Source organism: Saimiri boliviensis (genome assembly GCF_048565385.1).
Source record: "Saimiri boliviensis isolate mSaiBol1 chromosome 12 unlocalized genomic scaffold, mSaiBol1.pri SUPER_12_unloc_1, whole genome shotgun sequence".
Classification (NCBI taxonomy): Eukaryota; Metazoa; Chordata; class Mammalia; order Primates; family Cebidae; genus Saimiri; species Saimiri boliviensis.
In genome coordinates this window covers 129,745-157,126 of record NW_027412497.1, presented here as the reverse complement: position 1 = coordinate 157,126, position 27,382 = coordinate 129,745, and the positions used below count along the sequence as shown (strand labels likewise).

The following is a 27,382-nucleotide window of genomic DNA, read 5'->3' as shown; positions in this document are numbered from 1 at the left end:
CCCACATACCCAGGGAAACACACTTGCAAAAGCCCAGTGGGGTTCATGACAGAGCAGCCTTCACCCTCCAGCAGCCACGGCTCACCTGCAGAAAGCATCACTGCACCTCGGAGGGAAGAACGATCTCGGAGGTTCCCACACCCAGCGAGCAGAGCCAGGCTGAGGGGAACAGTATCTTTCTCTCCCTCGCCCCAGGTGGGTGAACTGGGATTGTATGGGTGTCTGCTAGTGATAAAGCATCTAGTCCCAGGCCCATGAACAGGCTGACACATCTTTGCTGAACCAAATGGAATGCAAGTATTTTCTTTTTTCTTTTTTCTTTTTTTTTTTGAGACGGAGTTTCGCTCTTGTTACCCAGGCTGGAGTGCAATGGTGCGATCTCGGCTCACCGCAAACTCCGCCTCCTGGGTTCAGGCAATTCTCCTGTCTCAGCCGGCTGAGTAGCTGGGATTACAGGCACGCACAACCATGCCCAGCTAATTTTTTGTATTTTTAGTAGAGACGGGGTTTCACCTTGTTGACCAGGATGGTCTCGATCTCTTGACCTCGTGATCCACCCGCCTCGGCCTCCCAAAGTGCTGGGATTACAGGCTTGAGCCACTGTGCCTGGCGCGGAAGTATTTTCTAGAGCACATTCTAGAGCCGTGGGACCAGAACCATTGATTTTTCATTTTTATTTATTGAGACAGGGTCTTGCTCTGTCACCCAGGCTGGAGTGCAGGAGAGTGACCTTGGCTCACTGCAACCTCCGCCTCTGGGGTTCAAGTGATTCTCCCACCTTGGCCTCCCAAGTAGCTGGGATTACAGGCATGTGCCTCCATACCAGGCTAATTTTTTTTTTTTTTTTTTTTTTTTTGTAGAAACTAGGTTTCACCATGTAGCCCAGGCTGGTCTTGAACTTCTGGGCTCAAGCGATCCCCCCAGAGTACTGCTGGGATTATAGATAGTGTACCACTGCACCTGGCCTCAGAATAACATTCTCAAACTGTAACCCTTGCTTAACCCTTTCAGTAACTGCCCAGGGTGCTGAGGATAAAATCCAAATTCCCTTCTGCAGCCCCGGATGCTGGGCAGGCTACGTCTCCGGCCTCTCTCTCCACCTGCCCATCTCCCGTCACTCCACCCACGCCACAGGCACATCCTGCTCTTCCCCACCTCAGGGCCTGCATGCTCGCTGACCATTCCTAGAGCACTGTTTCTGCTGCACTTTGCCCGGCTGTCATCTTGCACCCTCATCAGGAGGCCTTTGCTGGCCACGCAGCCTCTCTCTCCGGCCTCCATTTTTTCCCTCCCAGAATCTGCCACCATTGATAACGATCTTCTGAATCTGCCTTTACAGGGTTCCCTCAGGACAGAATGCAAGCTTCCTGTGGTCAATGAAGCCCACAAATGTATCCTCAGCGTCCAGCACAAGGACTGGCACACAGGGACCCTGACAACGACTTGCTGAACGGTGAGTGTGAGTGTTCACACCGGCTTGCTCTAGGCTGTCTCTCATTTAAACACCCCCAGACCCATGGAGGACTAGCAAATACAGCTCATTCCACATGTTAGGGACAGCAGCTTCAGCCAGGGCTGGGGAAGAGGGGTGGACTCGCCCTCCAGGACCCAGACAGAGCGGGGCCAGAGTGTGGTTAGCTCAGAAGCCTGCACTGGGGCCAAGCTGTCCCTCCTCTATGTGGGTGTGGGTGTGGCGGGCGTGGTGGGCAGTGGCTCTGCATGCTCCCTGTGGGAGCCGGGAATAAAGGGCCCCATTCAGCCTGTGCAGCCTCGGCTCCTCCCTCCAGGGGAGGCTGCCCTCAGGAAAGACGGTGGGACGCTGGGCAGAGCTTCCCGACAGCCTCTTCCTGTGGCATGGCCCACAGTGTGGGGGCTGGGCGATGGGCACAAGGCCTCTGGGGCTCAGAGAGACGCCGCACAAAGGCCCAGCCAGGTGAGGAGGCTGTGGGCAGGATGGAAGTCTTGGGTGGCAGCGATGATGCTGAAAGATGCTCGCTCGCTTCTGAGAAAGAGGAAAAGCTGTAGGAAGCAGAGGCCCGTCGGCAAAGGGCCCAAAACCACAGGCCTGGCCAGGCCAGCCGCAGGGAGTTTGCCTGGCTCTCTTGCGATGGACACTGTCCACCAAAGGCTGCTTTCATTGTATTTGTTTATTTATTATTTTTGTAGAGATGTGGTCTCACTATGTTGCCTAGGTTGGTCTTGAACTCCTGGGCTCAAGCAACCCACTCACATTGGCCTCCCAAAGTTCAGAGATTACAGGCGTGAGCCACTGCGCCTGGCCCAAAGTCTGCTTTTCTTTTCTTTTGAGATGGAGTCTCACTCTGTCACCCATGCTGGAGTGCAGCAGCATGATCTTGGCTCACTGCAATGTCTGCCTCCTGGGTCAAGCAATTCTCCTGCCTCAGCCTCCCAAGTAGCTGGGACTACAGGCATGCTCCACCACACCCAGCTAATTTTTGTATTTGTTAGTAGAAATGGGGCTTCACCACATTGGACAGGCTGGTCTTGAACTCCTGACCTAGTGATCTGCCCGCCTCAGCCTCCCAAAGTGCCGGGATTACAAGCATGAGCCACCGCGCCCGGCCAAGTCTGCTTTTCTTGAGCTTTTGGTTCTGTTGGCAACGCTAAGCCCAGACAGTCCACTCTCTTCATCAACCTCCCAGCAGCATTTTCTGTGGTTCCACCCTCTCCCGCAAGGATGGTGACAGTCACATAAGAGGACGTGACATTCATTGAGCACTTGGTATGTGCTAAGCCCCGTGCCACGTACCTGGTATTTATTATGATAGTTGAGCCTCTTAACAACCTCTGAGCTACATACAGGGTGCTGTTGTTATTCTCACTTTACAGATGGGTAAACTGAAGGTAAGAGAAGCTGAGTGGCCTACCCAAGGCTGCACAGTGAGTCAGTGGCGGAGCTGGGATTGGATGTGCCAGGGTCTCTTTCTTCAGGCCGACTGAACGTGCCTAAGCTCTTCATGATTCTGCTGTCTTCCTTCCTTTTCCCGAACCCCAGGCTGTGCATCCTGTGGTCAGCTTTCCCGACGGGGTGCATCTCAACTCTACCCCATCCCTGAAAGAAGGGCCCACACACAGCACTCATTTGCTCCCTCCCAAATGCTGGCACCACGCTGGGGCTGGGGTGTGATGGTGACGGTCCCTGCCCTCACAGAGGACACCGTGTGGGCACTGCGCTGTGATGTGTTGGCCTTGATGGGCACACACAGGAGGGAGACATGCCTGAGGAAGTGGTGAGAGTGAGCCAGGCAAAGGCGAGCGGGCGGAGTGTTCCAGGTAGAGGGAGAAGCCTGAGCAGAGGCCCAGAGACTGAAGGGACAGGCACACCCGAGAAGCCGAAGGGAATCCAGTGGGGTATGTGCGTCAGGATGCACGCTGGGAGGCCCTGCGGTGGGGGTTATGAAGGATGCCAAAGAGACTGAATGGCCACACAGAGCAGGCTGAAGCGACTATAGTTGCATGTGCAGAAACATCTGAGTTCTTGGACCTCCAGGGCCGAGGACCAGAATGTTCACACTGAGAAGACACCCACACCTTCACACTTGCCCCAAGCCCTTCTTCCCGAAGTCTTTTTTTTTTTTTTTTTTTTTTTTGAGACAGAGTCTTGCTCTGTCACCCAGGCTGGAGTGCAGTGGAACGATCTCGGTTCCCTGTAACCTCCACCTACTGGGTTCAAGCAATTGTCCTGCCTCTGCCTCCCAAGTAGCTGAGACTACAGGCGCGTGCCACCATGCCTGGCAAATTTTTGTATTTTTAGTAGAGATGGAATTTTACCATGTTGGCCTGGCTGGTCTCGAACTTCTGACCTCAGGTGATCCGCCCGCCTCAGCCTCCCAAAGTGCTGGGATTACAGGCGTGAGCCACCGCGCCCGGCCTTCCTCAAGTCTTAACCCTACAGGTCAGGAGCTCGGGGAGCAGCCTGGGGCTGGTCACTGGCTGGGCACATACAATGTGAACTCCCACCGCAGTCCACGTGGATCACAGGTGAAGACCCGGTGACACCAGAGGCCACCTTGTTCAGCCCCCTCACTTTCTGAAGTCAAATCTAAGCTCCGAGAGGGTCATGCTCTGCCCACCTTGTCTTAGTAACTCAGTGGCCAGGCTGAATTCTAAGGGCACTTGAGCTGGCAGCCTGGTTCTGGCTTAAAGACACAGGCTGTAAGCTTCTGGGCTTCTGTGCTTACCGGCTGCATTTGCTAGGGTCTCCAATGTGGCTGTCTTTCCTGCCTCCAGTCTCTACAAATCCTAACCCAACAGCAAGAGCTGCCATCCACTAACAGTGTTTCATAGAGCTGAGGACTCAAAGGAGCCTGTGGAAGTCAGCCTCCAAGATGGCCCTGGGGACTCTTGCCTGGTGGTCCCCTCCCACACTAACCAGGGCTGACCTGTGGAGGCAATGGGATATTGTGGGATAATCGTATGACTTACAAGGCAGATGATAGCAAGGTTGTAACTGCCTTCCTCATCTCTTTCTCGGATGCTCATGCTGAGGGAAGCCAGCTTCCACGTTGTAAGGATGCCGAAGCAGCACTGTGGACATCCACGTGGCAAGGAGCTGGGGCCTCTGCCAGCAGGTCTCCCAGCCAGATGAGCAAGCTATCTTGCAGGCGAGTGCCCTAACTACAGTCACGCCTTCAGCTGACATCCTGACTACAGCCTCATGAGCGATTCTGACTCAACCATCCAGTTAAGCAGTTCCTGAATTCCTGGCCCATAGAGACTATGTCAAGATAATACATTTTTATTCTTGTTGTTGTTATTGCTGTTTTGAGACAGAGTCTTGCCGTGTTGCCCAGGCTGGAGTACAGTGGTGCAATTTTGGCTCACTGTAGCCTGGACCTCCAAGCTTAAGTGATCCTCCCACCTCAGCCTCCCAAGTAGCTGGGACCACAGGTGTGTGTCACCATGCCTGGCTAATTTTTTAAAATTTCTTGTAGAGATAGGGGTCTCTATGTTGTCCAGGCTGGTCTCGAACTCCCAGGCTCAAGTGATCCTCCCACCTTGGCCTCCAAAAGTGCTAGGATTACAGGCATGAACCACCATGCCTGGCCTTTTATTGTTGCTTTAAGATGCTAATTTTGGGGATGATTTGTTACCCAGGTAACTACTACAAGGCCTAGCACTGCTCTTGGGAGGTCAGGGTCCCTGCGTTACCTGAATCAGAGATATTTGGAGCACTGGTAATGAATGAAGTTCCTAAAATTTGCCCAGACACCCTGAATTGGAGTGGAAGGGGATGGACAGGGTGAGAGTCTGCCTTTTTTTAAGAGCCCCCTGAGCGATTCTCACATACCTTTGAGGCTGAGAATTACCAAGAGAATCCAACACCTTCCAGACCTGAAGAGGCTCAGATAGCTGGTGGGATGGTCCCTACCCTATACATAAGCTGAGGCAGGCCTGAGCCTAGAACCTGGCACCTGACTCCTGGGGTCAACGCTCTTTCTGCCGTGTCTATTCAGGTTGCTTCGTTGAAGGACATGGGCTTTTTTTGTTGTTTGTTTCTTTTATTTATATTTAAAATCTGCATATAGCAAAATGCTGCACAACCCACCGTTTGTCTGCTTAAGAGCTTGCTTTGCTTTGCTTTTCCTGGGAAAACTTTGTCAGCACCACCCACAATGAGGACCTAACACTAAGAAGGGTAGGGCAGTGCTAGGCCACGCAGAGGGGCTGGCACTGCCAAAGAACGCTGCAGTGGGAAACAGACCTTTTCTATCACTGAGCTGTCTCAGCTCCAGGCATTTCCCCCAGACAAGCAGAATGTAGAGTATGCAAGGCAGAGAAGATGAATAAGGATAATGAGGGAGTGTACCATTAACCCTTGTCAAATTGGCATCCCAGTAGGTAAGAATAATATTCCCACTTTCACTTGCATAGAACTTTGTGGCTTAGAAAGTATTCATTCATGTTCTTACTGAATGACTGCAAGGTGGGCAGGTCAGTCATTCATGCTACACATTTATTGAGCAGCTACTACATACCAGCTACCACTGTAGGCACAGGGGATCTATAGATTTGTTTCTTTGCTTAGTAAATATTCATATAGGTCTACTATGTGCCAGACACCATTTTAAGCACTGCACAAATATTAACTGACTTATTCTTCCCAAATGCCCAACAATATAGAAAACATTATTCTTTCCATTTAATTAGGAAATTGAAGCACAGTTAAGTAACATTTCCAAGGCCAAACAGCTGGTAAGGAGCAGTATGGGGATATGAATCCAGGCTATCTGGCCCCAGGTTCCACCCTGTTAACCAAGATGAAATGAGATACGGTTCTTGCCCTTCAAAATCTCCAGCTTTTAAAATCCTCATGAGAACAGATTAAAAAAAAAACGAAAGCTCAGAGATCTCTTCTGAATTTCCCCAAGTCACATGCTGCTGGGATTAAGCACCACACCTAATTCCGGGCGGTGTTAAGGAAGGTTTAGTGAGAGATGGGTGCAAGGGAGGCAACAAATGTTGCCAACAAAGAGGACATTTCTAGGACCCAGAAAGAGAGAGGGTTTCTTCAAGCCCACCAGCAAGTTGGAAGCATCCCGAGAGACACAAAAGCAACTGAATAACCCACACTCCCTGTCCAGGCCTCCGTGATTTGTGGCTGTCTGCTGCCCAGCCAGTATTCATGCCTCCTGATATTTTGGGGCACTGTTATTTATAGACCACGTTTCTATTTATATTTTCATTGAATTCCTCCTCACCCTAGCTGATTCGCTGCCTCCCCAAACCTAGAGAAGGGAGGATAAGAACCCTTTTTCACCATGTCAGTGAGGGGCAAAGGTGAAGGTCAAAGTCGTGCCTGTGTGTGCAGTCTCTCCGCAGGAGCCCTTTGCAGGGAAACATTCCGGACAAGGGGGCTTTCTCTGCCTTCCAAAGGAAATGAGGGAGTGGACGAGGGGGTGGGAAGGGTACAAGGCTGGCCTTATACAGAGGCAGCCACATGCTGCCAGTATAGTAGGATTTGAGGCAGGCCTAGAGGACTCTAGTTCTCCTCAAATCTTTTCCCCTTTGCATGATATTCCATTATCAGGCATTTATTCCTTCGGTCTTAATAGTTGTTAGATCACAAAATGTTGAGACGATGAGAAAACCTAGACAGCATCAAGTCCAATCCTTGTATTTCACAGATGCGGGGAAACTCAGGCTCAGAGAAGGGCTGTGACTCATCCTTATGGGGGATTCTGAACTAATAAATACAAATCTATTACAACGCACAGAACAACCTAATGTTGGAGAAACTGCTGTCAGTGGCAGCGAAAGAAATGGGACAGCGAAGCAGACCTCAGGCCCAGAGTTCCTCCCTCACCAAGTTTTAGGGATGAGTAAGTAAAACCCTTGATTTTTCCTAAGGTTCTATTTGGTGCCTCAAAGGAAAACTTCTCAGCTTTAGAAGTCACATAGAAAGATAACAGTAAAGTGGGACATCTTTCTTCCTTGCTTTAGTACTTTTGAATCATGGTTTAGAAAATAGCATCTATGATGACTGTCATTACGTAGCAACTTCACAGGTTTGGGCTTCCAGAGCCAGCTTTCCAGAATGCAATTATTTCCTTCTGGACACTATGCCTGCAATTCCAGCATCTGCCACGAGGTGGATGGTAGATGTTGACAGATTAAGTGAATAATCTGTGGTAACTGAGAAAATATAATCTAGCTAAAACCTGAATGTGATACTTTATTAAAAGGAAAACATTGATCACAACCTCTAATGTGAGTGTGTGTGTGTGTGTGTGTGTGTGTGCGTGTGTGTATAAAGGAGATAAAACTTGAAACAAGGTTTAAAGATATGCAAACACCCTGGTGTAGGCAAAATACCCACCATTTTATACCAAATCTTAACTGTCAATCTCCAGACAGTACCTCTTGGGCAATCCCACTCTGTGGCAAGGACATAAAGAATACTGGTCAAAGGCCGGGTGCAGTGGCTCACGCCTGTAATCCCAACACTTTGGGAGGTTGACGCAGGCAGATCACTTGAGGTCAAAGTTTGAGACCAGCCTGGCCAACATGGTGAAACCCTTTCTCTACTAAGAGTCCAAAAAAAAAAAAAAAAAAAAAAATAGCCCGGCGTGGTGGCGGGCACCTATAATCCCAGCTACTCAGGAAGCTGAGGCAGGAGAACTGCTTGAACCCAGGAGGCAGAGGTTGCGGTGAGTCAAGACTGTGCCACTGCACTCCAGCCTGGGTGACAGAGTGAGACGCCATCTCAAAAACAAACAAACAAACAAAAGAATAAAAAATCGTTATTAAGAGCTTGGGCTTGGAAGTTTGGAAGTGGAGGGAACCAGGTTTGAACCCCAGCTCTGCCTCTTACTAGCTGAGTGGCCTTGGCTAAGTCATGCACCCATTCTAGCCTGTGAGTCTTCATGTGCAAGTAGAGTTGTCATTAAATGAGATAACATAGGCACATGAAACCCTTTGCACAGTATCTGGCAGAAGTACATGCTTAATAAATAGTACCTATAATCCTTAAGTAGACATTCTCTCTCATTTATGATAGTTTCACTTGTTAAAGTTCCAAGCCTCACACAAAGTTCCTTAGAAAGCTGTTTGCAACTTCCTCCCTAGAGCCAAGTCAACATCTCTGGACCACTGGGCTCATATCGTGAACAGCTGTTTCGCCCTCTTTCTTTCAGGAGCCAGTCTTCCTGGTAAGCAAGACCACATAGGTCTTACTTAAGCCAGCTTCACCAACTACCAACTATTAAACTGTCTGATTCATCTTTCAGATCAGAAATGAGAGGCCAAGTGTAACAAATGTGCCAATCAGAGAAGAATCACCTGGCCACCAAATTACCCGTCACTCACTCATCTCACCTACCCCGCCCCCCAGCCCCCGCCTCCTTTATTTTGAAGCTTAGGTCTGCAACGATTATTTTATAGAGAAGAGCAAAATCTGCTCCTTTCAAATTTCACTTTGCTCTTTTTCTTTTTTGAAATTAAAACAAATTTTGTTTAAAGACAGGATTGCACCCTGTCCCCCAGGATGGAGTGCAGGGGCATGATCATAGCTCGCTGTAACCTCGAACTCCTGGGCTCAAGTGATCCTCCCACCTCAGCCTCCTGAGTAGCTGGGACCACAGGAGCGTGCCACAATGCTTGGCTTCACTTTATTTTGTTGACTTAACTTTTTTCCAGAGATTCCATACAAGAGCCTGTTTTCCCTCCTAAACGTATAACGTAACTCCAGGCATAAACTTTTTTTTTTTTTTTTTTTTTTTTTTTTTTTTTTTGAGACGGAGTTTCGCTCCTGTTACCCAGGCTGGAGCGCAATGGCGCGATCTCGGCTCACCGCAACCTCCGCCTCCTGGGTTCAGGCGATTCTCCTGCCTCAGCCTCCTGAGTAGCTGGGATTACAGGCACACGCCACCATGCCCAGCTAATTTTTTGTATTTTTAGTAGAGGCGGGGTTTCACCATGTTGACCAGGATGGTCTCGATCTCTCGACCTCGTGATCCACCCGCCTCGGCCTCCCAAAGTGCTGGGATTACAGGCTTGAGCCACCGCGCCCGGCCCCAGGCATAAACTTTACATGTTCTCATGCCACGCTGTCTTCAAAACCACAGAGAGTTCAGCCAGTCTTGCCCATCTCCAATCAAGGAACTTCTGAAATAAAAACCTTAGCGAGCTCCTTGGTCCCAAACTTCACCCCACTGAATAACAGAAACAGGTGGGCAGCTCAGGTGTGTGTAAGGCTCTCAACAACCTGGGATTGTGAGAGGTTGTCATAATTCAGAGGATTATGACAGAGGTTCAGAATTAAACTGATTAAAACTGGCCCAAAGTCACACAACTATGAAGAGGCTGAGTTGGGATTTCTTTTAATTTTTATTTTTTGAAACAGGGTCTTACTATGTTGCCCGGGCTGGTCTCAAACTCTTGGGCTTGAGCAATCCTCCTGCCTTAGCCTCCCAAGTAGCCAGGGCTACAGGTGTGAGACACTGTGCCCAGCCTGCCGAGTTGGGATTTGAACCCCAGGTTTGTCTGGCTCTAAGTCCTCCACTGTGGAAGTACAATAGTTCACCATCTCAGCCATGGAAAACAGCAGAGTTTTGGTTCAGGTAAGTAGCACCAAGTAAAAAGCCCCGGTGTGAACCCAGATCTGAAGGAGCCCAAAGCCAGGGCTCAGAACCTAGCCCCTGCTCGCTGGGAAGTTCTCCTGTCCCTGGAAGTTCTGTATGAGATTCACCCAAATGTGTCCTCACTAAGGCGAAATCTGGCTTCAAGTGTTTGGGCCTGGGGAGAAACAGAAGCCCAGCCCCTTTACTTTGCATGAGCTTCGATCTTGGTGGCTGAAGCCTGTATGGGGGTCACCAGGCCATGCTGTCCCTGACAGGTAGAGACAGGTGAGGTCACCAGCCAATTCCCACCCTCCGCATTCGCCTCCTCCCTTCCCTTCTAAAGGTACATTCAGGTGAACAAGCTCCATCTTCAAGCCTGCCAGTCCCCTGGGGCCGACTGTGGTCTGGAGGCCAGGCATCCTGGCATCCTGGGGCCTCCTCAGTAGACATCAGTCCTGGGCACTGTGGAGGTGAAGGGAGAGGAGGTATTTTCAGGGCCCAGAACGATGGGACTACTGGGTGCCAGGCAGCCCCCGGATGAATGACACATCAGTTCACACAGGCGATGCCTAGAGGCAGCTCAGTCCCTGCCAGGGAAGACCTCTGGCTTGGGGCTTTGTCCTTGAGCCTGGGTCCATTTGACCCTGAAGGGCAGTGTGGGGGATTAGGCCAGGGACACTATGGGGATTTGCCTCCAGTACCCCTCACCTCCTAAGAAGGCGTGGGGGGCCGGAGCTCCCTCTCAATGCGCCTCAGTGTTCCCCTCTACCACCGCCACGCGCTGCTGCCCCTCCCGACCCCCCAGTGAAACCTGGACCCGGAAACAAGAGTGCCCAGTGCCCAGAGGCTCCTGGGGAGGGAGGCTGCCCACCACAAAGCACCTTTCATGTGCTCCAGAGGCCTTGGCCACCCCAGGGAGGAGGGGGGAGGCCCTTTCCCTTCACCCCCGAGGAGGCAGCCCACAGGCAGGAGTCGCGAGTGGTGGTGCCATGAAAAGCTCCTTCTGCCATGTTGGCCAGGGCGGCCCAGAGCTGCGAGCATAATCATTCCCCTCCCCAGTACCTTCAATCCCTCAGCATGGCCTCTTGGCTGTTCCTCTAAGACAGACCTGTCGACTTCCCTCTACCCAGGGCCCAGCCTAGGCCAAGCCACCATGCCCTCTCACCTGCCTCTCCAGGACCCCAGCTGGTCCTCTCCGCTCCACAAAAGCTCCCAACAGCCCCTTCTCTGGATTCCATACAGGCCTTTGAGGCCTAGCACCTTCTTCCGTCTCCAGCCTCAGCTGCCTTCTGCCCTCTCATCTCTATCAACCCTGGTCTCAGTAACCATCCAGTCAGCCATCTATGCTAGAGTGTGAATTGGCTGGAAGCACCATCCCTGGGGATACCGGGGTGTAACTGTGCTCTCTTAGCATGGAGGGAAAGGATCTGACCTTGTAAAAGGACATTTGGGCATCGGGCAAGAAAACAATGTATTTCCAGGGGGAGAGGTTGGAGGGGAAAGGACAGGAGTGTCACCAAGCCCTGAAATCATGCCTGCCACTTTCTGGTGACTCTGCCAACAAGCAAGGCAATCCCTGGTTGCTCAAATTTAACTTCTTCCATTTTGTGCCACGCTGATTAGCATAGGGTGCACTAGAATCTGGGACACTGGAGACTCAGGCCCGGTGCATTTTCTGCACCTTAGATGACACAGACAGACTGGGCTCATGAAACGAGACAGGCTTTTCTGCCCTGATCAGTTTCTGGGGAAGATACCTAGGATACAATCCATCCAGGACAAAGGGTCTGGGGTAGGTGTTCAGGAGCTGATTCCCTTCTAGAATGACTGGGAAGGCACACAGCAAGTTTAACAAGGTGGCCTGGCTCTTTTCCTGGTCTTGAAATGTGGGATGTCACACGGGAAGGGCTTGGGAGACAAATCTACCTTTCAAAAGTGAAAAAAGCCCTTGCGTAGCTGACACCTGCAAAGCATGTTACTCCCTGCGAGACCTGGAGGCTCTGCAGCTGAGAGCCTGCAGAGCTAGTGACAGTGACACTGCCACACGATCAGAGATCAGGCCTCCACCTTTCAGCCCAGATCAGCCAGCCATCTGGGTCGTCTGCTCTTTAGAAACAAGCTCCTTGCTGCTATGCAAGTTACCACAGGCTGGGAAAGAACCGCAGGAAGTGTGGCTGTGCCTGGGCTGCGGTGGGAAGAGCTGACTCAGCACAGAGCGAAGGGCAAGCCAAGGGCAGAGCAAAGGAAACCCCGTATCTGTGTCCTGTGGCAAAGCCGCCACGTGCACAGACAGGTTTGCAGCACCAGCCCTCTCCTGCTGCGGCCCACACAGTGCTTTCCATGTCTTAACTGCTCATGACGTCACCCCAAACTATCTCGTGATCAACCCATTTGACAGACGAGGCAATAGAGCCTGGAATCGGTGTGACTCAGCCAGATGGCACAGCTCACAAACACACAGGTGGAGCTGTTCTGGAGTCTCTTGGCTCCACAAGTCCTATCTGCCCAGCTCTCTCTGGGTGACTCAGCCCTTGTCACTGTTCCACACACTTCTTACTGTTCTTCAAACACACACCGTTGGTCCCACTAAGGTTACTGTCCTTGCTGTCCCCCAAGCCTGGCACCCCTGGGCCCTGATGATCCCATGCCTACTCAGTGCAGATGTCACCTCGGCAAAGAAGCCCTTTACAACCACCTAATCTCTGATGTCTTGAGCTGCAGCACCTGCTATATGACCTGGTTATTTTTCCCTGTGGCACTCATCACTCTTGCAAATTGGTTATCTATTTGTCTGCTTTCTGACTCCCACACTGGAAGTTAAACTTCCTGAGAACCACAGCTGGGCCTACTTTGTTCTTAGTCATATCACTAGTGGCCAGAGCTGCACATAGTATGTGTTCAATAAATACCTGTGATAGAAATGAATGAATACATTTCTTCCACACTGTGTTCAGAGTCAGCTGCTGACAACAGGCCCTGAGAACTGCCTGTCTAGATTACAGAGTGGGAGACTGATTTTTGGGGATGAGAAGCAGTAATTACAGCAAGAGAAGACAAGATACCTCCAGTGGAGGCTGGAGGCAAGCTGCGTCTAAGATGACACACAGTGCCTCTCAGGCCTATCATCTTGCTGACCTTTTTAAACCCCAGAATTACCAACAGACCCTATTTTTCCTTCTCCATCACATAGTTTGGCTTTTCCTGACATCCCAGGTCACCTGTGGGGCCCAGAAACTTCTCAACCTCTCTCCTTTGGGGGTTACAGTCTCTGGTGAAATCTTTGAGCCGTAGCGTTGAGGACCCTTCAGGAAGGGCTTTCTCGGCTGGTTCCTGGTGGAGACACACACAGGCACCTACAGCCCAGGGAGGGAGCCATGGACCGGCTCTAGCTGAAGACATCCCTTCCCCCTGCTTCCTTCTATGCTGGAACAAATACCGGATCTGCTGCACAGGGCTCTGGGGGCTGGGAGAGGAAGGCCCCAGAGAGCATGCTTCCAATTCACCCAGCACCCTCTGCACTGTGGCTCCAAACTGCCTCTTCATTAAGGGGCCGTTATGTAAACTGGCGAGTCAGTACAAAAGAACCAAGCATGCCTGCCGGCTAAAAATATACCTCTAAGCTCACAAGGTCACGAGGCTGTCTGCAGGCTGGCAGCGCCTACCTTGATTATGGTTCTAGGTTCACTTTTCTCCCTAAGCAATCTCGCTTCTCCATGACTCATCAGTCTGGGGATATGGGCAGCTATGCATGGGGCTAACTCAGCTATTAGGGTGAAGGGCTTTCTGGAAGCCCAGAGGCCCAGTGCCAGCCAGCACAGAGACACAGATGGCTTGCTAGTGGGAGGGGAACCTCGCACAGCCTTTGCAGAGGGAGTGCAGCTCTTTCTGCCCCAGTGCCTGGCTTCTGAAGTCCCTCAGTCCCTGGTCACAGTTGTTTGCTTTTTGCATCAGCAGCTACACACTCTACTTCATGCCGTAATGACCATTTCCTCTTGGGGAGTCTCCTCGGGCCAGCAAACTCAGGATACACAGGAAATCTACTCCAATCCCAGGACGGGCAACAGGAGATGGATTTTCCACAATCGTCTTCTAAAACAAGGCAGAAAATTCCAAGTAAACAGTAGGCTGCCCTGAGAGGCTGGTGACCCCACGACGCTTGGCCTAATTTCCTATGGAACTTGATTCTACCCACTCCTCCAAAACGCAAGAGCCCTCAGAAAGCACCAAGGCCCACGTGTGAGTCAATTCTCCCCGGGCCTGCTGCTGCTGTATATGTCTTGTAAACAAGGCATTAACTGCTTTTTATTTTGGATGACCTTTTCAAAGGTGCTTGCCTAGCAAACAGCCTTTGAAGTCAGAGGTAGTCCCTTGCTCTGGAGCATACGGCAGGTTTGCACATAGTCTTGGACTAAGGATAGTGTCTATCTTCAGAACAAAAGGGTGGGTTTGCTAACTGTCCATTATAAAAAGATGTGGGCTCCCCTCCTATAACGTAGCTCACTGCATGTGCAGGCATTCACCCAAGCCTGTCTTATTATACCTATGAAACTTGGAGGAATATGAGAAGTCCCAAAGTATAAAAATGTACATAAACCAGGCCAGGTGCAGTGGCTCACACCTGTAATCCCAATACTTTGGGAGGCCAAGGCAGGTGGGTCACTTGAGTCCAGGAGTTTAAGACCAGCCTGAGCAACATGAGGAAACCCTGTCTCTACAAAAAGAACAAAAATTAGCCAGGTGTGGTGGCGTGCACCTGTAGTCTCAGCTACTTGTCCAAGGTGGTAGGACAGATTGAACACTGGAGGTGGAGGCTGCAGTGAGCTGTGATTGTACTACCGTACCCCAGCCTGTGCAACAAAGCGAGACTCTGTCTCAAATATATATACATATATATATTTCATATGTATTAAATATGTATATGTATTTTTAAAAACATATGTATATGTATTTTAAAAAAACATGTGGGCTGGGCACGGTGGCTCATGCCTGTAATCCCAGCACTTTGGGAGGCTGAGGCAGGCGGATCACAAGGTCAGGAGTTCGAGACCAGCCTGGCCAACATGGTGAAACCCCATCTTTACTAAAAAATACAAAAATTAGCTGGGCATGGTGGCACACACCTGTAGTCCCGCCTACTTGGGAGGCTGAGGCAGGAAAGTCATTTGAACCTGGGAGGTGGAGGTTGCAGTGAGCAGAGATTGCGCCATTGCACTCCAGCCTGGGTGACACAGTAAGACTCTGTCTCAAGAAAAAAAAGTATATATATATATATATGTGTGTGTGTGTGTGTGTGTGTGTGTATATATATGTGTGTATATACACACACACACACACACACACGCACACACACACACACACATATACAAAATATTAAAAGAGAGCTGGAGTAAAAATACGTTTTTTGTTTGTTTGTTTTAGAGACAGCGTCTTGCTATGTTGCCCAGGCTGGTCTTAAACTCTTATGCTCAAGCGATCCTCTGGTTTCAGCCTACTGAGTTGCTGGGAATACAGGCGTGAGCCACTGCACCCAGCCATGAATACTTAAAAGAAAATGAAAAAAAAAAAAAGTGCCTTGCTTTGCAACAGGATTTATTACATGCCTCTTTTAAATATAACACTTTGGACACCTAAAAGATAATGTTATTTGTTTCAAAGAGCTGAAGTTGCATAGGTTGCTGGAATACACCTTTTTGTGGAGGTTGGGAATGCCGAGAGGCTGGGCCTGGGAGTGGAGTTTCTTAGGGACCATTATCAAACCACTGCCTCCTTCCTAGAGCCCCGCTGGCACACTTGTTTAATACACTCTCCACCTCCATAAAATAAAAATCAATTACTCAGGCCTGTGGTCTAGTTCGTTGAGTTGTGCCAATATTCATTTCCTGGTTTTGATAACATACCGCAGTTACACAAGATGTTACCATTGCGGGGAAGTGATGTGATGGTGAAAAGTGGTTTGACCTCTCCTTAAAATGGGAATCATGCCAGCCACCCCGCAGTACAGCAGTGGAGCTGGAGCGGGGGATGTAGAGTGCCTAGTATTTTTGCAACCTCTTGTGGGTCTCTCATTATTTCAAAATAAGAAGTTTTTAAAAATGCTGTTAGGAAACCAAATAGCCAAACCTGTTAGATCGTAATTAAACAAAGACAGTGCTCTGAAAGCCTTGGGCTATCTTATTTGTAATCACTAAAATAATAACAAGTTAATTGGTTTAACTGCAAGAAATATGTCAATTACTCTGTGCTGGTGAGTAATTACCTCAGCCACTCAATGGAATGAGAGAGCCCTTACAGGTCGCCTGAGTCCCTGTGAGGTTCAAGCCACCTGCTTCCCCACACAGGACACTCCTGAAACATGACATAGCAATGACGGCCTGAGGGAGGGACTCGACTGTCTGCTCTGTCTCAGGCAGAACCTCTCAGGTCCCTAACCCCAGAGGTGTGGAGGCAAGAAGGGAAGGACAAGGACAGAGTCTAGCTGAAGCTCTTGTGGCAATTCCTTCTTGCCCAAGGAAAGCAATACGGCCCCAGAATCACAGCTCTGCCACAGTATGGCTAAGTGATAGTGAAGAGTGATTCGGCTTCTCTCCAAAATGGGGATAAAGCCACCTGCAGTGAGACTGGAGGGAAGAAGGTATGCACAGTGCTAGGACAAGGCTAGGTACACACTAGGAGCAATCAGTAAGTCTTTTTTTTTTTTTTTTTTTTTTTTTTAAGACAGTCTCGCCCTGTCGCCCAGGCTAGAGTTCAGTGGCACGATCTTGGCGAGCAACCTCTGCCTCCTAGGTCTAAGCAATTCTCCCACCTTAGTCTCCTGAGTAGCTGAGACTATAGCTACTATAGCACCACTATGCCTGGCCAACGTTTTTGCTGCATTTTTAGTAGAGATGCGGGTTTCACCATGTTGGCTAGGCTGGTCTGGAACTCCTGGCCTCAAGTGACCCACCATCTCGCCTCCCAAAGTGCTGGGATTGCAGGCGTGAGCCATCGCGCCCAACGTGTCTTAACAAAGCACCCTTATCTAGCCTTATGATAGAAACATGACGGAAGTGGATAAGGGCCTTGTCAAAGGGAGGCTGCAAAGGCCAGCAAAAGAGAAGGGCGTGTCTCCCTCGGTCTCACCTAATATGGGGTTTGGAGGCATAGGCCTGGAGGGGCTCCTTTCCTTTCCCTCTACCCCTTGCCCTCACACCACTCTTGAGGGTGCCTGGGCTCTGGAGTAACTCTCTGCCTCTTCCTGCCGGTGAAGCTACTGGATTTTCTTTCCCAGGATGCCTTGCTGGAGATTTGCCAGTCCCTCATGGGGTCCACAGCTTCTCCTAGCCCTTCCAGGACTCTGCGGACTTCATAAAGGCTGGTGGTCCTAGGCACAGAGGAGTTTCACTTCCAGGGTCCAGAAAGCAGTGAAAACCATTAGGGGGCTCTCTCGTGGGCAGTTCCCCTACAAACTTTTACATAGGATTTGATGGGTATGGAATGTGAGATCCCTGGGTCAGCAGCGTACCGGCTCCCCACTCTACCACCTTGTTGGCCCTACCCTCAGACCCCCAATCCTTACCCCCAACTGCAGCCCCACTGCACAACCCTCCATCTGTCCCCCAAGGGCCCATGGGCACTGCCTGAGTCCGCTTCTCCAGTGATGGAGCTTCTGCCTTTGACCACAGGAGCCCGGGGCACTCACCACTTTATAAATCTATAGGCTGGCCGGGCGCAGTGGCTCACGCCTGTAATCCCAGCACTTTGGGAGGCCGAGGCGGGTGGATCACGAGGTCAAGAGATCGAGACTATCCTGGTCAACATGGTGAAACCCTGTCTCTACTAAAAATATAAAAAATTAGCTGGGCATGGTGGCGCGTGCCTGTAATCCCAGCTATTCAGGAGGCTGAGGCAGGAGAATTGCCTGAACCCAGGAGGCGGAGGCTGCGGTGAGCTGAGATCGCACCATTGCACTCTAGCCTGGGTAACAAGAGTGAAACTCCGTCTCAAAAAAAAAAAAAAAATCTATAGGCTGACCCTGAACTCTGGTCATTACACCACCCAGACATATCACAAACCTGTGTCCTAGGTCCCAAGACTTATGGCCCATGTGTGAGATTTTCTGCCAGGATGTGACTGGCAGATGGGCAAGCATGTAACCAAGCCGTGGGTTCCTTTCTTCTCTAATTCTGCTGCTTTCTGTCAGCTCCACACGCCAGTCACTTCTACGAGCCCTCAGCCATGAGCCTGCAGCCATGTGGGCCAAAGCGAATCAGCTGTCCTAACACTCCAAGCACATCCCCCAGACCCCACACTTGGGCGGCAGAAATGCTCATCACGTTCCAGCATCTCTGGAGCTGAAATCGAGACCTTTCTGGAAATAATGGGTGCTCTCTGCTTCCACCCCTTGGGATTTCCTTGCTCTGGCATTTCAAGTGAGGCAAAGGGCTGGTAAGGCTGTTCCCAAGGCTGGCTCCTAACCCTCTCTGGGTTGTGAGACTGTCAAGTTCTCTGGGGTTCTGCTGAGTCACTGCTGCTGAAGGTAAGCCTGGGAGAATCGGCAGGTGGCTTCAGACACCCTCCCTAGAGGCAGGGAAGCAGAAGCAGAGTCCCGAGCTGATGTCAGCGTGCAGAGCAGATGCTCTCCAGAGCCCTTGTACCAGCGGAGGCTCCTCCCATCAGTGCTGTGAGTATGAGCTGCTGCTAGGGGTCCCAGCTGCCCTTCTTCAGATGCATGCTCCTGGCCATCAGAGCCCCTGTGCCCATGCTCCACACCCTTCGGAGGAGGAGGCAACCCACAGACAATGGATGACTGATGTGGGGTCGGGGGTGGTATAAAGCTGTCCTCTAAGACGGGAGAGTTCTGTGGTACCATTCACCCTCCAGAGCTCCCCGTGGGACCAGGTGGAGGCTAGACTTAGCTGAACCCACATTTCTGCCTCACTTCCTCCCCTGCCCCATCCTGCTTCTTTCCCTGCCACAAGAAATTCACAGGAGAGCAGAACCTCAAAAGCCACGTGCAGCTGAATCCTCGCCTCAGGCTCTGCATTCAAGGAACTTGACTTAAGGCAGGCAGTGTTCATCACTGCCCTTCTCTGACACCCTCTCCTCCTAAGACTCCGGTGCATCAGGGCGGTGGGGGTGGATGGGGAATCTTCACACCCACTCAGCTTGCCCTGGCTAGGTTCTGAGTGTGTTGGGTGATTTTTTCCTTAGTCTTTTCCCTTCATGTCCGAGCTAAGGGGTGAGCAGAGCATGACAGGGTTAAGGCAGTTTCTAGTGAGCAGGGGGAAGGCCAGGGACAGGGCTTGGGAGCCTCAGGGTAGGATTCCAAATGACCAGCAATGTCCAATCTGAAGTCCTGGAGACTGAGTGAGCCGAACAGAAGAGTCTCAGAGGGAACCCTGCTGGAGAAACGCAAGGGAAAAAGACAAGCCAGGAAAAGGAGGGCACGGGGTGGGGGCAAGTGAGCCTCATTCCTCCTGACAGTATCACCTGCTACGCACCGGTCACATCTGCACGGGGGCTGGAAGGTGTCCCCATGCTTGACTTTGCCCAGTAGATGATGGTTGTGTGGGAGTGTGGGGGAAGGTGACTTTCTTAATTAACAACTGCCATTTATTGAGTATGTACTGTAAGACAGACATGGTGCAAAGTGTTTTGCATAAATTATTTGAATCCTCACTGCAATCCCATAAGAGGAAACTGAAGGTCAGAGAGGTCCTCAGTCCTGTGGCAGCTGTTGTGTTCTTGGCTCCTGGGCAGCTGATGTGAAAGGGAGCCCTGACCCAGGGGTCAGGAATGACAGTTCTGGTGTTGGCTGTATTTTCCGGGTATGGAATCTTGAGATTGAGGATTCAATCTCTTTTGAGTAGCTGGGCTTATAGGCATGTGCCACTATGCCCAGCTAACTTTCGTATTTTTAGTAGAGATGGAGTTTCGCCATGTTGGCCACGCTGCTCTTGAACTCCTGATCTCAGGTGATCCACCCTCCTCGGCCTCCCAAAGTGCTGGGATTACAGGCATGAGCCATCAAGACCGGCCAAGAAGCCCATTCTTCTGGAGCAAACAGACAACCTTCATGCCCTAAGGCCAGGCCACCATGCTGTAGCCTCAGGCTGCCTCTAGGACACATGTGCCCACAGTGTCCCAGCTGGGCTACCAGACCCTGGCACCGAGCTTACAGACACTACAACCATCTAAGGTTGTCACCAATCTGGATGCTGGCCATTCCATTTAAGACCCAGTGCAAAGCCAAGCAAGGCACACAAGTCACCCCATATGAACTCCTAGGCCAGGAATGGAGAAGCAATCCCTTGCCTCCGTGGAGGGAGGCCAGGGGCTGAGACTCCCTACGCCACCGCTGACTGGTTCCGGTCTTGCCCAAACTGGGATTTAGAAGTTCTTCCTTGTAGCTAAATTAGCTCTAGCTATATATAGCATAAGACTCCGGGGACAGGCGGTGACAGGCACTCACATATTTCGCTGCTTTTGAGGATGGAGGAACACAGGAGAAACACCTTTCAGAGAGGAGCCACTCTGTGAGGGAGGTGCCCTTACATTTGTTTTCAAATCAGCAAGTAGGTACTGGCTGTGGGCTGGCAGTGTGCCGGGGTTAGCAAGATGCAGGCCCTCCTCTTGCCAAGGTCAGATGGATCACTGTGGTCCTGAGGCTGACCTGCACAAGTCCAGGGCCAGCAAGAGCCCAACGGGGAGCCCATTGTGAAGGGAGCTCTCCTAGGGAATGGCAGGGGTTCTGGAGAGCCAGGAGATAGTGTTGCTCGACAGGACCAGGAGGCCAGAGTTTATGCCTCAGCTCTGCCACTTTTATGGGCATTTTTTGTTTGTTTGTTTTTTGAGACAGGGTTTCCCTCTGTCGCCAGGCTAGAGTGCAGTGGTGTGATCTTGGCTCACTGCAACTTCTGCCTCCTGGGTTCAAGTGATTCTCCTGTCTCAGCCTCACAAGTAGCTGGGACTACCACACCTAGCTTATTTTTTTGTATTTTTAGTAGAGACGGGGTTTCACCATGTTGGCCAGGCTGGTCTCGAACTCCTAACCTCATGATCCACCCACCTCGGCCTCCCAAAGTGCTGAGATTACAGGCATGAGCCACTGCGCCCGGCTTATGGGCAGTTCTTTAACCTGTCTGAATCCAACATCTTCAGCCACTGGGGAAGATTGTAGTACACGCCTCAGTATGGCAATGTGCATATGATAACAAAAAAGCACTCCGTAGCTATAAATCTCTATACACACTTAAGACATCATCAAAATAACAGGTTATGATACACCTGAGCTTTCCTCTAAATTACATAACATAACTGAATGCCTTAAACATGCTCCAAAATGTTGTGAGCTGCCTCTTCTGTATAAGGCAACGTGAGGACCGAAAGAGATGAGGCCAGGGAGAGTGCTCAATGTATCTGTGATTAGAACAGGAGTCAGTACAAAGAGCTCAGCCTGCGGCTCGGCGTCCGCTCACAGGAGAACTTGGTCTCTTTGTGCTTTTTGTGAAAAGGAGACCAAAGTCCAGGAGTTGGAGAAACTCCTCGGAAGCTGCAGGCCAGGAGCCAGCAGAGACGGTCTTGCAACAGTGGGAGAAGCCATTTGGAGGACTGAGGCTTTCGTAGTCCAGAGCTTCCAAATACCCTGGGGGAACTGTTCCTATGCAGATTCCCATGCTTGCCCAGCCCAGAATTTGCTGATTAGTAGCCTCTTCTCCCACTAAGGAAGGACCAATCCTTCCCCACTTATCCCCATCCCTGGGTGGAGCCACCCAGTGCTTACCTGGGAGGAAGGGGATGATCCTTTGCTTGGGGTCCTTCTGGCCACCTTCAATTGGAAACTTATCCAAAAGCTGCATCTGAGAAGCCAGACAGAGGGACAGGATTCAGAAGACCAGAACGTTCCTCATCATCCCTTCCCCACTCCACTCCACTGCTCCAGGGCCCCACTGTCCTCACACGGATGAGTAACGGCTGAGATCCCTCATTTCACAGACGATTAACAAACTGCATGGGGCGTGAGAGGGAGGAGGCCAAAGCTCTCTCTGCATCAAAGAGGGCAACTGACCAATCTCAGGAAGCAGGTAGGAGTGTGTGTGGGGGTGGGGGTGCGGGTGGGGTCAGGAGATCACCCAAGGAAGGCTGAAGTGGGGACCAGAGGCTTTCAGGCCAGGCTGCCCATAGAGTTTCCAGAGGCTCCTCTGGGCCCAGTTTCTTTCTTACTTCATCTGTGATGTGAATCCTTCAGCCACGGGCCATCCCAAACCCTCTTGGGCGAGGATGGGGGAAGGCCCCGCCTGATACTTTAGACAGACCACCCACCTTCCCGAACTGTGCTGTGGAAACAGACTCAGCTGTTATTTTAATTGCAAAACCAAATCCATCCCATTGCCCCCGCTGCCGGAAGACCCCTCCTCCGCTTCCTACCTTCCCACCCTGAGATCGCTGCTGTTTTTCCAGGGACAGACCCACTGGAAGAGTTTCCAGGGTTCTGGAGAAATAACTGTTTTTTCTTTGCTATTCTGGGCTGAAATTCTATGTAAACGGGAAAAACGCACAGGACACAGGATGGATGAGGCCAGGGCCCCTTTGTGTGTGGCTGATCTCCTTTCCGAGGCACAGGCAGGAGGGGAGTCATGATCTAGTCCTGCTGCCCCAGCTGTGTGACCTCAGGCAAAGAATGGAGCCTCTCAAGGTTGAGCTTCAGGCCCCTCCTTGGTAGAATAAGACGGATCAATCACATGATCTTTGAAGTCCAATCAGTCCTTAAGATATATATTGAGTATGTACTTTACAGCATGGGGCACTAAGGAAAGGGCAGTAAAGAAAACAGACAAAATCCCTGCCCTCTGGGAGTTTACACTCTAGTGGAGGGAGACAAACAGTAAACAAATAAATATGTCATATGCAAGGGAAGATCAGATCAGTGCTGCAGAGGAAAATCGAGTAGGATAAGGTACTTGAACAGAACACAAGTTGTCACTTTATATAGGGCGACAAGGAAGGCCTGACCCCGAGCTAGCAATTCTGCAGAGACCTGCAGGGGGCGAGAAGCAAGCTACCCTGGAGAGGGAGAACCTTTCAGGCAGGGAAGCAGGACATGCAAAGAACCAGACAAGGGCAATGTGGCCAGAGCAGTATGAGCCAGGAGCAGAGGAACAGCCAGTGAGATCTGAGAGGCAGGATGGGCCAGGGCATGGAGGGCCCGGTGAGGCTGTGGTGAAAACTCGAGGCTTATCGTGAGGGAAGGGGAAGTCCTGGAGGGTTCTGTGCAGAGAGAGATGATCTGCTTCACACTTGGAAAAGACGGCTCTAGCTACGGTGCAGGGAATGGACCACAAGGTGGAAGCAGGGAGACCAGTTAGGATCCTGCTGAAGGCAACTTGGACCAAGATGTTAGCATTGGAGGTGGTGAAAGTCTGTTTAGTGTTGCTGTAAAGGAATACCCAAGGCTGGGTAATTTATGAAAAAAAAAAAAAAAAAAAAAAAAGCTTATTTAGCTTGGCTCACACAATTCTACTGGGCATCTGGTGAAGCCTCAGGCTGCTTCCACTCACGGCAGAAGGCGAAGGGGAGCGGGCGTGTGCAGAGATCACAGGGCAAGACAGGAAGCAGAGGGCAAGGGGGAGGTGCCAGGCTCTTTTTAACCAGCTCTCTTGGGACTCACTCATTACCAGGAGGACAGCACCAACTATTCATGAGGGATCAGCCCCAGTGACCCAAACACCTCCCATTAGGCCCACCTCCAACACTCGGTATCAAATTTCAATATGAGGTTTGGGAGGAATAAATATCCAAGCTATAGCATGATCCTAGGCTAGACTCGTGTGCGTGTGTGTGTGTGTGTGTGTGTGTGCGCGTGCATCCCTTTCCATCCATCCATCTCTTCATCCACCCATCCATCTCTAATACACAATTTTAGAACTGTCTCTTGCATAATAATTACCCAACATACCCAGGCTATTTAGATCCCATATAATGAAGGGCAGGTCACTGGTGATTCCATTCAAAACAAGAGAGAGACTGCAGCATGATTAACTTTCACTTCCCTGAATACAGATGGATATTTAGCAAAAGCTGGCTCATGAATTTTTCTTTTTCTTTTTCTTTTCTTTTCTTTCTTTTTTTTTTTTTTGTGAGACAGAGTCCTGCTCTGTCACCCAGGCTGGAGTGCAGTGGCATGACCTCAGCTCACTGCAACCTCTCCCTCCCAGGATCAAGCGATTCTTATAGCTGAGATTACAAGTGTGTGCCACCACACCTGGCTAACATTTGTATTTTTAGTAGAGATGGGATTTCGCCATGTTGGCCAGTCTGGTCTCGAACTCCCTACCTCAAGTGATCCACCTGCCTCAGCCTCCCAAAGTGCTGGGATTACAGGTGTGAGCCACCGCGCCTGGCCACATGAGTTTTCAATGTTGAAGTCAAACTCTCAAACATTTAATAATTACCTGCTATGTGTAAAAACAGCAACTGGGCCATAACACTATAAACAGGACTTTTTTTTTTCTTTCCTACACCTACATGTTCAGCAAAGGATTTTTAAAGTTAATTCATTTTCACATAAATTCTACACAGATTCAGATTACTGTTTTTTCCTTTTCCTCACCCATACTGTTTTTGTAAATTTCATTTCTATATTACATTACGACTTAAGTAATTCATGTTCACTAAGGGAAAAAACTAGAAGTTCCAGAAGCAGTGGCTGGTCAAAAAGAGAGTAAGAATCACTCATAATCTCTCCTCTGACATTAATATTTTGGAATATCTATCCTTGCTAGGCATTTTCCCATGCATGCAAATAAAACAAACCCACCAATACTTTTACACTATATAATGAAACATTTTTCCATATCAATGAATACTTTCATACAGCTTTTTTTTTTTCGCGACAGATCGGGTCTCACTCTGTTGCCCAGGCTGGAGTACACTGTGTAATCATAGCTTACTGCAGCCTCAAACTCCTGGGCTCAAGTGATCCTCCCACTTCAGCCTCTGTTATAATTAGGACTAGATGTGCGCCACAATGCCCAGCTAGTGTAAAAAATTATTTTGTAGGGATGGGATTTCACTGTGAGGCTGTTGTGAAGATCCTGGCTTCAAGCGATCCTCCTACCTTAGCCTCCCAAAACACTGAGATTACAGGCGTGAGCCACTGCGTCCGGTCAGCATTCTTAATCGGGACACAGAATTTCAGTGTCTGGATGAGCCATAGTGTATTTACCCACTCCCTACTGTTGGAGATTTAGGTTGTTTCTGACGTTTCACTGCTATATACAGCACTATAGTGAATACCCTTGTTCACGCGTCTGTGCACGTTTCCTTAATACCAATGTATTCCTTTTTACTTTTTATCTTGTATTCTATGCATGTTCATAAATACCTTAAATCTTTTCCATAAGAAGAATGAGAATTAATAAATGGATAACTAACATGTTACTGGGGCCTCTGAGAAATGCTCCACAGTACTGAGATGGTGGGCTCAGCAACATGGGCCCAGGTATGAAATGATTTGTTCTTCTCTCCATCACCTGCCTCCCAAAACAAGGTGACCAGCTGTGCCACACAAGTGATGGTACCTCACCCAAGTTGCTGTATCTCTCCGGGGCTTGAGGGAGTTAGGCTACAAAAACTTTTCATTTTCTTCCCCCAGCTCTGACATGCCTATGTTCTGACTCCTCCATCTCTTTCAGACCTAAGAGCCTTCAATTCTCAGTCACAGTGCAGAGGGAATGTGGTGCCCTGAGGAGTGGGCAGTGGGCGGAGGCAGGCAGGCCTCATGCACTCATTCCTTTCCTCCAGAACAGTTACTGTACGCCTTCTCCACGTCAGGCTCTGTCTTAGGTGCTAGAAATATAAGTTAAACTGCAGCCTCGCGGCTGGGTGTGGCAGCTCGTGCCTGTAATCCCAGCACTTTGGGCGGACAAGGCTAGAGGACTGCTTGAGGCCAGGAGTTTGCAGAGCAGCCTGAGAAACCCCATCTCTACTAAAAAATATACAAAAATTAGCTGGGCTTGGTGGTGCGTATCTGTAGTCCCAGCTGAGGCAGTAGAGTCGCTTCAACCTGAGAGGCAGAGGCTGCAGTGAGCCAAGATCGCACCACTGCACTCCAGCCTGATGGAGCGAGACTTCGTCAAAACACCACCACCACACACGCTGCACACACACACACACATACACACCCGCAGTCTTCACATGAAGGAGCTCAGGAGCTAGCTCTAGAGCCGGGTTTCACAACCTTCCGCATGCATCCACGGTTCTTGGCAGGTTCTGATTCAGCGGGTCTGCGTGGGGCCTCACAGGTGCTAAGCCCAGCCACACCTGTCACCTAACCCTACCACCAGGCTAAGCCAGCAGAGTCCTGGGGCTGCTGTCCCTGTCAGTCATCTCTCACCCTCATGGACCACTAGCCACCAGAAACGGAAGCACAGCTAATTAGCTGCTAGGGACGGCACACCTTTTCGGCCCACAAGACAACTTGCAACAAAAGCAAATGTCCAGGCTCAGACTCAAAAGCAAGCCGAATCACCGCGGCCCAGCCGAGTTCACTCCGTGTGGCGCTTGCAGCTGGCGCAGCTGCCCAGTTCAGCATCTCGGCCCTCAATTCGGCAGAGCGGCGGGCGGTGAGAGAGAGTGCAAATGTCACCCTCCCAGGGGGCCGGGCAGCCTGCGAAGCGGGCTCTGTAACCCGGTCAGTACCCAATTTGCAGGCAGGGCTGGTTTCCACAGATGACAACAATCGGGGCTGTCTCCAGAACCGGCTGCCCCGCCCTCTGGGAAGGCCCCGCCCAGCGGAGAGTCCCGCGGAGCCACCTTCGCAGGCAGGAAGTGGATTCTCCCGTCACTCCCGCGCGGGCCCGACTCGGGCTGGAGGAAAAGCAGGGCCCATCGCCAGGGTCCCGGCTGGAGTGACAGGCGTTTGGCTCATGGAGACCCTCGCAACCAGTGTGTGGAGGAGGCCAGGCTGTTTATCTAAAGGGTGGATCGTGGGAGAGATAGGGGACAGCTGGGCTCCACGCGCTGGCGACGGCCAGACAAAGCGGATTCGGCAGCTCTCCCCGGGCAGCGCTCCGCGGCAGTCCACGCTGGGGAGGGCGAGGGCGGGCGGGCCCAGCTGGGGAACATCTGTAAGCCAAGAGGCCGGCTCCTCGCCCCTCCCAGAGGGTGGAGCTTCCAGCGACTCCAGCTTTCCGGCCTCAATCCTCAAACTTTCATCCATCGTGCCCATTACTATCTAGCTCAAGAACAAAGAGTGCATTACTACAAAAAGCTGATGGCTTTCCTGTTCCAGAAATGCCCCTTAAAAAGGGACAGGGACGGCC

At 50.7% G+C, this 27,382-nt stretch overlaps 1 protein-coding gene and 1 long non-coding RNA gene across 6 annotated transcripts in view; one reads left to right on the top strand and one right to left on the bottom strand.

Moving 5' to 3' along the window:
* Window positions 1-27,382, bottom strand: part of LOC141579866 (SH3 and PX domain-containing protein 2A-like) — a 267,812-nt gene that overhangs the window by 147,466 nt on the left and 92,964 nt on the right. For all 5 annotated transcript variants that reach the window (XM_074392497.1, XM_074392499.1, XM_074392495.1 and 2 more), the window contains one exon: window positions 21,844-21,919. In XM_074392497.1, coding sequence (XP_074248598.1) covers window positions 21,844-21,919 — 76 coding nt within the window. The remainder of the gene's footprint in view (window positions 1-21,843; window positions 21,920-27,382) is intronic.
* Window positions 27-4,777, top strand: LOC141583145 (uncharacterized). The gene is made up of 2 exons (XR_012515883.1): window positions 27-195; window positions 1,340-4,777. It is a non-coding gene; the product is annotated as an uncharacterized LOC141583145 (long non-coding RNA).